The sequence below is a fragment of the Macrobrachium rosenbergii genome, chromosome 59 (genome assembly GCF_040412425.1).
Source record: "Macrobrachium rosenbergii isolate ZJJX-2024 chromosome 59, ASM4041242v1, whole genome shotgun sequence".
In the NCBI taxonomy this organism is placed as follows: Eukaryota; Metazoa; Arthropoda; class Malacostraca; order Decapoda; family Palaemonidae; genus Macrobrachium; species Macrobrachium rosenbergii.
In genome coordinates this window covers 7,916,034-7,929,455 of record NC_089799.1, presented here as the reverse complement: position 1 = coordinate 7,929,455, position 13,422 = coordinate 7,916,034, and the positions used below count along the sequence as shown (strand labels likewise).

The 13,422-nt window shown below is 35.1% G+C and overlaps 2 protein-coding genes across 15 annotated transcripts in view; both read right to left on the bottom strand.

Moving 5' to 3' along the window:
* LOC136837726 (octopamine receptor beta-2R-like) overlaps window positions 1-13,422 on the bottom strand; it is a 355,532-nt gene that overhangs the window by 5,894 nt on the left and 336,216 nt on the right. The window lies entirely within an intron of this gene.
* LOC136837448 (F-actin-monooxygenase MICAL3-like) overlaps window positions 1-13,422 on the bottom strand; it is a 94,384-nt gene that overhangs the window by 1,851 nt on the left and 79,111 nt on the right. Inside the window, exon 3 of the mRNA XM_067102226.1 lies at window positions 12,471-12,602. Within this exon, the coding sequence (XP_066958327.1) occupies window positions 12,471-12,602 (132 nt within the window). The remainder of the gene's footprint in view (window positions 1-12,470; window positions 12,603-13,422) is intronic.

The window sequence follows — 13,422 nt, the reverse complement described above, 5'->3', positions numbered from 1 at the left end:
ACATCAGAAGGACAGACCACTTCTCTTTTAAGGGACTAGTCGTCGCTACATCAGAAGGACAGACCACTTCTCTTTTAAGGGACTAGTCGTCGCTACATCAAAAGGACAGAGTGACAAAAATCAAACGACTTAGTATTCCGACATGTAACGGCAAGGTAATTGCAGGAGCAAGTTAAATCCGAAGTCTAATGAGAAGTCCTCAGCCTTTAATAAGGGGAAATCCTCTGACATTGGTTAGGCGAGGAAAGAGGCAAACATTCTCCCGGAATCTTCAGATCAAGGAGGATTGAGTGGCGCGAGGAGGAGGAGGAGGAGGAGGAGGAGGAGGAGGAGGAGGAAGGCCTGAACTTGAAGACTTAGTAACTTTAATTGGAAATGGAGTAAGTACGAATCACACATTGATTTTGCCGTGTAAAAAAAAAAAAGTTCACTTTCACCTTTCAATTTAGATCATAGCTCCATACTTCATCTCTTTTTTTTTCGTGGCCAAATGAAAACTCAAGTTAAGTGGATTAATATATATACATAAATATATATATATATATATATATATATATATATATATATATATATATATATATATATATATATATATATATATATAATATGAATCACAATATATATATATATATATATATATATATATATATATATATATATATATATATATATATATATATATATATATATATATATATATATATATATATATATATATATATAAGCGAATCCCACAGGAAAAGACAGGCAGAAGTTCAGTACCAAACGCTTTCACGTTTATTGACGCATCGTCGGGGCACAAATGAGACACAAATATAAAGAAGGTTACAAAGTAAACAAAAAGAACAAGAATACCAGATGGTCAATTGTCAAAGGGTAATAAACAGAAAGTTAATCCAGGATAATCCGGGATCGAGCTGTCACACACTGAACCTAAGACCAAACAAAATGACATACTAAAGTTTAGGCTTACAAAATCCAAAAACATGTATAACCTTGAATACCAGATGGTTATTGCCAGGGGTTAAAAAGAAAAGGTTAATCCACGGCAAATCCGGGATCACGCGGTCACAAACTAATCCAAATATATACTTAACCATAAGGAAAACGGAATCTTACCCATTCAAATTGCAGTAACATGTATAAAAATTAATATTAATTTTGCTTATATTTATCAACAACTTTTTTAATTATTAAAGCATCAAGTTTAAATAAACCAAGACTTAAATTTAGAACACTTTCATTATTTGACTTAATAAAACAATCTCCAGGAATTTCTCGTTAAGCTAAATAACTTAGTCCCTTCTATAAAATTTACCGTAGAGGAAGAACGAAATTGTAATTTGAATTTTCTTGATGTAACTGTCCATAGACATGATAGAAATTTCACCTTTTCAGTCTTTCGAAAACCAACTAAAATTGCCTCTTTTGTTCATTATTATTCCAATCACCATCAGAATGTTAAATTCTGTTTTTTCTGGAATGTTCTTAAGGGCTTTACGTGTTTGTAGCCCGCAGTTCATTGATGCTGAGATCAAAACTATTTATGATATTGCTTTGAAACTTAAATACCCAAGGACCTTTGTAGATGTAGCATGGAAAAGAGCCAGGAAAACATTTTATTTAACTAATAACAAACTTGAATTCAGCAAGCATAATATTCTCAAATTACGTATGATGAAAGATTTTTACAAATTCCTAGAATTTTAAAGCTTTTCAACATAAATGTTGTTTTTAGTAATTTTAATGTTAAGAGTTTAGTGATAAAAAATTCTCCTAAAGATGTTTCTGGCTGCATCTATGAAATTCCTTGCAAAAAATGTGATAAAATATATTATGGACAAACTGGAAAACCACTTTCACAACGAATCAAACAACACCAATATTCTGTGAGAACTGGCCAAATATCGAATGCATTATTCGTACACATGAGGGATTTAGATCATCCTATTAACTGGAGCAAAGCAAGACCTTTAGTCCCGTGCAATGACACAATTAAAAGGAATATCATCAAATCTTGTTTTATTAAGTCAAATAATGAAAGTGTTCTAAATTTAAGTCTTGGTTTATTTAAACTTGATGCTTTAATAATTAAAAAAGTTGTTGATAAATATAAGCAAAATTAATATTAATTTTTATACATGTTACTGCAATTTGAATGGGTAAGATTCCGTTTTCCTTATGGTTAAGTATATATTTGGATTAGTTTGTGACCGCGTGATCCCGAATTTGCCGTGGATTAACCTTTTCTTTTTAACCCCTGGCAATAACCATCTGGTATTCAAGGTTATACATGTTTTTGGATTTTGTAAGCCTAAACTTTAGTATGTCATTTTGTTTGGTCTTAGGTTCAGTGTGTGACAGCTCGATCCCGGATTATCCTGGATTAACTTTCTGTTTATTACCCTTTGACAATTGACCATCTGGTATTCTTTGTTCTTTTGTTTACTTTGTAACCTTCTTTATATTTGTGTCTCATTTGTGCCCTGACGATGCGTCAATAAACGTGAAAGCGCTTGGTACTGAACTTCTGCCTGTCTTTTTCCTGTGGATTCGCTTATACACTGAAGTCACGTGCATCTACTATGATTTTTACATATATATATATATATATATATATATATATATATATATATATATATATATATATATATATATATATATATATATATATATATATATATATATATATATATATATATATATATATATATATATATATATATATATATATACATACACACACACACACACACATATATATATATATATATATATATATATATATATATATATATATATATATATATATATATATATATATATATATATCAAGATGTAAGACACACGCAATATACCAATTAAAATTCTTTTACCAAACCATATCATATAATGAACGAGATACCGGTTTAAATATTCGAAGGCTTTGAAAGTTGCCAACCATTTAGCGAGTCGTAACAGTTATAGAGAAGTTATAACTGGAAGTTTTTGTGTGGAGAAAGCTACACAGTGACCTTGTAAGGTTAGGCACGTGAAAAGTGAAGTGGCATATTGATGGACTGAAGACGGTGGTACTCAACTCGTTCCAGGTCGTAGACCGTCAGTCAAAAAAGAAAGAAAAAAAAAAACTTATGACTTATTTTAGTAGCGATCAATAACGCATAGAAATAGACATTTTGGATTGAAATATATTTCTTACACAAGAATTACAACCTAAAGATTGTCATATTTTTATTAGGAATAATACAATGAAATTAATGGCCGAATATTTATGTAGATAAAATTGTTCTTAATGCATTTCAGTAAGTTTAAAAATATATGTACTAATCACCAGCTCACTACCAAATCAGTGAACGTCCTGTGGAACCACCCAGAGTATCACCATGGACCACCAATTGAGAACCATTGATCTAAGATCTAGCCACAAGCTGAATAAGAGAACCCGTATAAAAACTGGGTGGCGTCACAAAACTTTGGTAAGTCAGAAGAAGGACAGAATTCCTCAACTTCTGGATAAGAACAGAGAGTCTTTGGCACCTCTCTTTCATTGTTCCAATCTCCCTTTCTCTGTTAACTGCAATTCATTATGTCCACAGTTCGAACAATCGATTATTACTTTCTCCAACACTCAAGTTGGGGGGGGGAGAAGAAAGTTTTAAATAAAAAATAAAGCAATCCAACAGCAACAAATGTTAAGAATGTAGGTGAGAGAATAAAGGAAAGGTAAGGGCCAAAAGTCTCAGTAATAATATAGTACTGATACATGAAAATAAATAAAAAAATAAAAAGCTGAATGAAAAATAGAATAAATGAAGAAGAAAGACAAGATAGGAGACTCGACTTATGACTATTTTGACCTATTGTTATGGTATGTCAACGGAAAGATATTCAAGTTCTGAAGAAGAAAGGTAATAACGATTGAGAGAGAGAGAGAGAGAGAGAGAGAGAGAGAGAGAGAGAGAGAGAGAGAGAGAGAGAGAGAGAGAGAGTCAGCTCTTAAATAACAATACATCCCGTCTGAGGATGCCTCTTGATGCTCAAACCAATATCACCCCGGTTCATACAAAATGCCAGAACGCTTGCCTATGACGCGAGAAGATTCGGGCTTGTCACGATACTATAATGACTCTCACTTGTCAAACAAAAGATCTTGAACGACTTTATTAATGACACCTGGTATCTAATGAGAGAGAGAGAGAGAGAGAGAGAGAGAGAGAGAGAGAGAGAGAGAGAGAGAGAGAGAGAGAGAGAATGTGGAAAATTTTTGTTCTATACCTCAGCACTAACCTACGTCGTACGACCATATCTCTAACGGTACGTCCACACTACAGTCAAACATGTCTCAAACACTTGTTGGTAACTTATGGCATGCACATCACAAACAGGCTGAATACATGTCAGCGAGTTGTTGGCAGTTCTAACCATTGTACCATAAGATTATTCAACATCTGCCAAAGGTCAGTTTTTCCCTCGCGGTCGTTGGCTTGTTTTCAACATGTTTGTGTTAAGCATGCGATAAGTTTTAAATATGTTTGTGATATGTATGCGATAAGTTTTCGACAAGTTTGTGATATGCATGCGATAAGTTTTCGACATGTCTGTGACATGTTAACTGCAGTGTGGACGCAACTTTCAATTGCATCATCATCACCTCTGGATTTCTCTATTTATTTGTCTATAATGACAAAATCCTCCTTGTATTCTGATAATTTACTTACATTTTCTTTATCTATTTACTTATCAATCTGTTAATGTATTTCTATTTCCTAAAAATTGATCTCTTCTTTCCGTCTTTCCTATTACGTTCTCTTACTTCTTTCAAATAAATGCCATATTTTTTGGAAGCTTCAATTTCAAGTCATTGACCTCTGTGAGCTTGTTCCATTTGAATAGGGTTCATTTTCTGAATAATAATAATAATAATAATAATAATAATAATAATAATAATAATAATAATAATAATAATAATAATAATAATAATAATAAAAGAGAAATTAGAAAAGAAAGGCTGCACAAAAAGTATCAGCACTTGAGCCTAGTGTCAAAAATGAAAAAACAAAAACATTATAACAATTCAAGGTTTTGTTTTTCTTCATTCACTGCAGAATTAATCACTAACATGTCAGCTAGCATCCAAGAAGTAAATGTCACATAATCAAACTATTCTGCATGTTTAGATTTTTTTAATGTTATGTAAATCATAGTTAGTCTAGCTATTTACTCCAAAAATAAATTTGCTTAACTTATGCACTGAATAAATCGCTTGAAAAAAAATTATATAAAATAAAACCAATTGAAAAGTCTAATTTTCTTTCTGTTTCATCTAAATTTTTTATTCACTTGCTCTTCTTGATTTCCTTATAATTATGCATCAAAATTCATTAAGATCAACAAACAACTAAAAGAAAGCATAGTTTAAACAACTGCTACCATGAGACTGCTACCTTCATTGCAAATCCATGAATCGTGACTAGATTCTTGCATGTGATCTGCCAGCCACCGGGGACGGGGGATCCAATTAGATTAATTGCCGTTATCTGCAGACTAATTCCCTCGACAGATTCGTTCCATCTATCGAAAGATATTAGCCGTCAGCTTTGTGCTTCGCACTGTGCCGGCGCCTCCCCAATGACACCCATTACCAGCTGCCATCATGAACCACATGATCTGACGTCGCTCTCATTCATTGCCATTTGCAGACTCTACATGCCACTGGTGTTTACAGAAACGTTTCCTTTGATTCATCACCCCAGTGATATATCAAATGCTTGCGAATTATTCTCTTGGTTGTATGTCTGAGGCCTTAAGCTTGTGGAAACTTTTTTTCACCAAATGCTTTTCTAATGTCGGTGAAATAATGCTCCAAAGGCCTGGTGCATTTTGTTCACATCTGTCATTTCCAGTACTGCCCTTTACATAACTAGGTATTTGGGTTAAACTAGCTACAGTCTGCGTCCGTACGCAATACCCTCTTCAAGGCCTGTTTGTTACGTTGGCGGAGAAAATGCCCAAAAACGTTGCAATTTCCTAACTGTAGAGCATTCCTGTTTCAGATAAAGTCATTCATTCTCTCATGTAGTCATTCTTCTGCAGAGTGAGACTGAGTTATTTACTTTCGTATTCAACTGTCATGGGATCAACTCCAGAGCTAAAGAGTAAGATTATTAGGCTAAATGGAAGCCAAGATGAAGCAATGAAACTATAACGGATATGTATACCTTTTACCAGTGTAGCGTCTTGTAACTGGCAAAGTTATAACCGTTTATTCGTGTTTTTTTTTATTATGTTTATAATTATCTCCCGACCAATATGTGAGTGGATAAGACTTTGTGACATACGGGCACGCCTCATTAGCAGGGCACCGTTCTGGCACTAAGCCAGCTTAATTGACACGATACCTGGGAACTTTCAACTTTTGGAAGAGTCTCTTTTCGTTGTTGCCAAGACTAATCAGTCCATAATAACGCCAAGGATGGGTAATATGAATGTTGTTTCCGCACTTCCAACCTATTATTGAAACTGGAATATAAAATTTAGGCCAAAGGCAAAGCGCTGGACCTATGAAGTCATTCAGCAGTGAAAGGGAAATTGAGAGTAAAGAAGGATTGACAGGCGTAACAGGAGGAAACCATCGCAGTTGCACCATGAAACAATTGTTAGGAGAGGTAGGAAAGTATGATGGAGGGAAGATAATATGAACGGAGGTACAGCAAAAGGAATGAAAGGAGTTGCAGCTGTGTGCGCGTATGCGCGCGCGAAGTAAAATGGAAGACATCTGCCAATATTCCCGCTTCATTTTTTTCGGGATGGTCTTGGCAAATTTACGCACGTGGCAATTAATGTTGTGTAATGAAAATATGTACGACTGTTGCCTCGAAACATTTTTTTTCCTCGGGCATCCTAATATATGCGGCTTTTGACGTAGCCGAATGGTAATCACCGCAACAAAATACATGTTTGAAAATGTGTGACAGGTGTTATGTAAGCGTCTCTCAACCTCTGCTTATGTCTTTCGAGTGATTTTTCTGGAGTGCTCCTGCTGATCTTCTGGATAAGTCATTGAGTACCAGGTTGTACTTCTTCAGGAGTGATTACGTTCTAGAGTATCCACTTGCTGTAAGTCGTTCGGGTCATAGAGTATCCGGTTGCTTATGATCTCTCAAAATTGATTTATATAAAATGACAACTGCTCATGCTCTTGCTTGAATGACTATTATTCTTCTAGCTGCTTCAAGTCGCTTGGTTATCTGCTTTATTGCTTATACCCTCAGCTTCCGTGTGGACTAGTCTTTTTTTTTTTTTTTAATAATTCAGAGTGATTAAAATGTCAATCGATTAAGCCTCTCTTGGCTATTAAGCTTTCTCATCCTTGTTCAGTGTTATAAAACATTCAATTGATGATTTCTTCAGATAAAACCAAATAATTCAAGAAATATTATCAATAAAACAGACAGAAGTAACATTTATTATCGCAGGCTACATGGCCACGATCTTGTTGCCTATTACTCCAACGAAAAAATAATTGAAAAAATATGATAAATGACCAAGATAAAAATGTCGTTATTAAATCCGCCAACCCCCCCGCCCCGCCACTCTCAGGCAACGCCATACCTGCTCCTCAGACATAACACTGTTTTGAAAATTCAGCATACTGACAATGCCATAATAGTTGACAATGATGTAAGGCCCCAATCTAACCCCATTCACCGGCAGGAAAAATTTCTCTATCTGTGGACTCACCGTAGCCAAACCTTTATGAAACTCGTTCGTGTCTATTAATTTTATCAGGAGAATCCTCGTAACTGTCTCCTACGTCTTAGCAATGGATGCTTTTACGATAGGGTAATCGTTTTTACAAACTTCCTTCTCTCATCATCCACGTAAAAAAGAAAAAAAAGGAAGAAGAAAAAAGTTATTTGACAGCGGCCACATCTGAAGATCCTCAGAGCTAGATAATATAGTGAGTAAAGCAAAGTGGGTCGGGTTGAAGTACTTCGTCATAAATAATGTTTAATATGTCATGATCAATTTAGGCATGCCAAGAGAGAGAGAGAGAGAGAGAGAGAGAGAGAGAGAGAGAGAGAGAGAGAGAGAGAGAGAGAGAGAGAGAGAGACGCAGCAATATGAAAATGGGGAAAAACACCACAGCAAAAGAAGTATCTCAATGAATCAACATGGAAAAAACTTCTAATATATCATGCTGATGTATTAGAATATACAGTATATCCATTGTGTAACATACACATAACAATTACTATTTACGTGCCAACTTCAAGGTAGCCAAACAGTTATAGTAGTTTTTTTTCTAATAATAACAGTATCTAAATTATGCCTTACTTTTCTTCTTGCAACCTCTTCGATAAGACTGTCATCAACATCCCCCTTCCGAGTATGTCTGTGATTCAAAGCTTTGTAGCGTTAAATATTTCCGTCTTCTGGGCATTCAATGACACTAACACCTAAGGCTTAAAGATGGTAAGATCTACCATGATCTATAGCAAAAGCAGGGGAATTAGCTATTCTCACGCTCTCGAATAATGTCACAATTAAATGGCTGCAATTTGCAGCTATACGAACCTATGATAATCTGGTCATGTATTACAGTAAATTGATATAATGCAAGACATGATCTTGCATCTAATGAGGTGATCATCGACATGCTTTTATGGAATGCCTAGCACATTTGTAGCTTAGCAATAAGTCGGTGCGGAGGTAAGTTCCGTAAAGAATGTACAGAAAGACGAAGAGTCCTTTTGAACGGTTGCATTTGGCCATCTTTCCCTAACAACCATAGATTGTGATACAACCAAACTTTTCCGTGTCTTTGGAAATACGTATAAAAAAAGCAAAATTTCTCTCACATTTATTAATTTATTAGTTTATATATTTATTAATTAATTTATTTGTTAATTTATCTGCTTTTCTAATAACCGATCTCCTCTTTCTGTATTTCCTATTACCTTCTGTTACTTCTTGCGAATGAACACCTTATTTTTTGGAAGCTTGAACTTTAAGTCAATGGCCCCTTTGGTGGGCTTGTTCCATTAAAAGGGTTCATCTGCTGAATAATAATAATAACTCGAAATGCAAACCACTTATGTAGAATGGAGGGAGAAGTAAAAATGAAAAGATGAATGGAATTAGAAAAGCACAAGTCCATTCAGCATGAGCAAAAATACACTTCTCAAAAAAGTGATTGCATTACATCCAAAGGTAAAAACGTCCTGGGGACTTATTCTCGAAGGGGCAATACAGTAAATCTGGTGGTCTATGCACATGCATAAACGGCTTCCTGACGTAAGAGCAATTTGTTTTGGGGAATGAACCACAACAGACCCTCAGTGTCGAAGTCTTGTTTCCAACCTTCTTCAACCGGTCCTGACTGCGCCAAGACTGCATCCGTATAAAGACAGGGTTTGTATCCCCGTAGGAACAATGAACTTCGTTCTTCTATTAATAAGTTTTGTTCGTGTTTAAATTAACAGAATATTTTTCTGAAAGAATTCCCTTTCTTAATTATTTTCTCGTCTTTTAATGCCTTGCATTCACTTGCGTTTTTTCTTAATTATAATTTTGCCCTTTAGTTACTTTGACAAATTTGTACGTAACCTAAAAAGGCTTGATAATTCTACTTACATGCACTATTGTTTCTCCTTTCAAGTCTTTGAAAAATGAAAAAGGAGCCTTTTGCAACCAATTACTACAGAAACAAAAGAGGAAACTGAACTCTGAAATCGGCAATCACGCCCAACACGGTGAGTTGATCTCCGTATTATCCTGACGTACGAGCGCCCTTTCATTTCGCCAAGTGTTTGGTAAAAGCAGATTACAAGCAAAGTAAGAATAATGACTGTGAGGTAAATGGAAATAAGAGGAGTGACATTCAACATCTGCCGTTAACTTACAACGACACATTCCGGGTCAAAAAATCGAAAAAAATAAAAAACAAAATGCGACCTAGGAATCAAGTCATTGAAAAAACACCTTTCTCGAGTATTTTAATTTCGTCTGTGGTAAGTCTGTACAATCACCACTGAGCCATTTTTAAACCCCTTCTTCACATGAGAACAATAAAGGGGACCAAACTCCTCCAAGGTCTGTCCCATAGAAAAGAATAAAAGAAGAAGAGTTGGCAGCTCCCTGAGAGAGAGAGAGAGAGAGAGAGAGAGAGAGAGAGAGAGAGAGAGAGAGAGAGAGAGAGAGAGAGCACTTGTACAGTTTTCTCACTCCCTCCTCGGTATAATACAATTAATTAAGTGAGTGTTAAGGCCTTGGTAGGGGGCTTCAGTCAATGCTCTCGGCAGCAGCAGAGAGAATTTTAAGACGAGTCACTTGTGGATCTTGTGAAAGACGCTTCAGAAAAGTACTGAGTGAGAGAAGGGACTACGTGAGCGAGGTTTTTACGTAACCTGAGTTACGCAATGCCATTAATAGTATAACAGTGGCATATTAAGCGCAAGCCAGATCTGTTTTTTTTTTCTCTCTCTCTTTTTTATGGGTTCGTATATTACTATTCAGTGCTGTTTTCTTACAACTGTGTAATATTCATCTTCGTATTACTTCACACAATTAAAATAAACTATTCCATAACGGCAAAAATTTTCAATATTCATAACGTTTATCCAAGGTCATACAATTTATAATTTTCCGGTACAGCCTGATTTTTTTCTCACTTCCGAATCATAGGAATCTTGAATTTTTAATTTTATCGCGTAACACCAAGTCGCAAATAAAGCCTTCATGAATCTTTCCTTCCGGGGAAAGAGAAGATATATATAGGTGTGTGTGTGTGTATATATATATATATAGTGTGTATATATATATATATATATATATATATATATATATATATATATATATATATATATATATATATATATATATATATACATATACACATACACACACACACACACACTTCATTTTGTGGCTGTTCTCCAGGAATGAGGGTATTTATCCCAAGAAAATTTAAGCATATTCCAAATTTACAACTCAGCCGTCATTAATAACATATCTGTTTTTATTTGGAATATACCGAATCTAAATATTGTTCAGGGTAAAATTTCAAAAATTTGTTTTATGAAACCTCAAAATAGAAAAGTGCTGATTCTCAACGAAAATTCAAAGCTCTGGGTTAGAAACTCTCTTCTTCTGAAGAAGATTATGCCATTGCTTTAGACTCTGAACCACGCCAATGTTGCTTCAAGGTTAGGAACTATCTCCTTCGCTCTTTTCACCTAATCAATCAGTACGTTCGAAGTCCGACAACTTTACGCTTAGGGTTTCCTGTAGTGACTAAACTTTATTTGCACACCGGTGCTAACTAATCTCGGCTTTTGGTCTCTGTGGAAAATAGAATGCAAGACGAATTTCTATTATATCACTCATAAAAATTTCAACTAAACCTTATATGATTTCTTACCACAATGTCGATCGCCATCTTGTTTTAAATGTGGGGCTCGTTCTAGTGTAGTATGATTATTAATATTTTAACTATAAAGAGAAATATAAATATATATACATATACAAATACATATGTACATGTATTTGTATACGTATATGTATATATACATATATATATATATATATATATATATATATATATATATATATATATATATATATATATATATATATATTATTCAAAATGATTGTCGTTAAACCAACTGTTCAGAAGTCTAAAGGTCTATAACATGTGTTCAGAACTATATTTATTCTCATCTAAGTCACTCAGAAATGAAAATCAGATCAAAATCTCAATAAAGCGCTCTGGCACGAGCATCCACCGCATCAGTATATATAATAAACAAAAAAAAAAAAAAAAAGTGGAATTAATCATTAAATCACAACCTCTCCCTTTACTCTACAAGGTTTCTTCGCGAGAGGGAATTTCAGTCTCCTTTGAATTATGACTTTGATTATCATTATCTCTGCTGCGTCTCTCCTCAGTTCTTCATCTCGATCAACCCACCTAATTTCTGTGGCCTACATTCTTCTTCCTTTTTTTTTTAAAGGCTTGTTTTTATTCTGACAATGCCACATATGTTAAACATTAATATTCCCCTCTTCATCTCACTCCCACGGTCCTCTTCCTCCTCCTAATCTCTCTTTCCCTCCTCCCTCCCTCAACCCCGCCTCCCCAACAATCTCTCGTACTTTTCTCGTCTGGCTTCTCCTTCCCCCTGTCAGTTTGTGTAGCTCCCCCCCACCCTTCCCCCCGCCCAAAAACGACCATATAAGAACCGGCATATCATCGTCTAACTACAGTTCCATTTGCTTGTCAATGATATTTCTTTTAAATATTTTCTTTTCTTTCATATTTTTTTTTCAAATTTTAAGGCTTTCAATTTCTCCATCGTCATTCTCCTCCTCCTCCTCCTCCTCCTCCCTTCTTCGTACCTTCAACTGTCCCCTGAGCGTCGCCTCTTTTTATCAATATTTTCTTTCAATCTTAAGGCTTTCAATTTCACCATCGTGTTCTTCTTCTTCTTCTTCTTCTTCTTCTTCTTCTTCTTCTTCTTCTTCCTCCTCCTTCTTCGTACCTTCAACTATCCTCTGAGCGTTCTTCACTTCGTCACTGTCTGCCCAACAGCAGCGGTGACCTTTGACATAGTAAAGAGCATTTCCCTTCTCTCGACTCTCGGGGGCTTTGATTATTTCTTTTATTCCCCCCCCCCCCCTTGATACTTTGTATCTGCATTTCTCCGCTTTTCATCTCAATCTGCTTTTGTCCTTTCGTTTTCAGACAGTTTCTTGTAAGTCTTCAGTCCAAATGGGCTCGATTCTAATTTTTTTTTTTTTTGCTTTCAATGTCCATCAAATTAAGACTAGGTATTTTGTTTCACTCTCTTCGTTTGATATTTCATATACTTTGATCTCTCTTTTCTCATGTCTTTCCAAGTCATATTCTTTCTCGTTAACTTTTGCGCATTATTTCATTTTTCCTCCTCCTACGTCAATCTTTCATTCTTTTCTCTGCTTCCTGTATACCTTAACAATCATTTCTTCCTTACTTCTTTTAATATTTCTTCTCAGGCTTCCCTTTATTCATGCATTCATTCATTCACTTTTTCTTCCTCTCCTTCACCAACAGATGATCATCCTTCCTATTGGAATCAGGATTCCTTTGCTTAAAGCGGTACATAACTTATTCTCAAGTCCACTTAGAAAAAATTTAGTTCTTTATGAAAAGGTGTCAACAGCAGCACCAGTAACCACATAAGAATTAAGAGAGCATCCTAACAGCTTCGGAATTTACCAATACGAAGAACACGGGACTCCGGAAAGGAGGATGCAAATACTGTTAAATAGAAATATAAAAATACTAATAATCAAGCTGACAAAATGACTTTTAGGTGGTGAAGTTAGCTTGAAAGAATTCACATGACGTAAAATATGACATAAATCGTCGTATCACAAGGG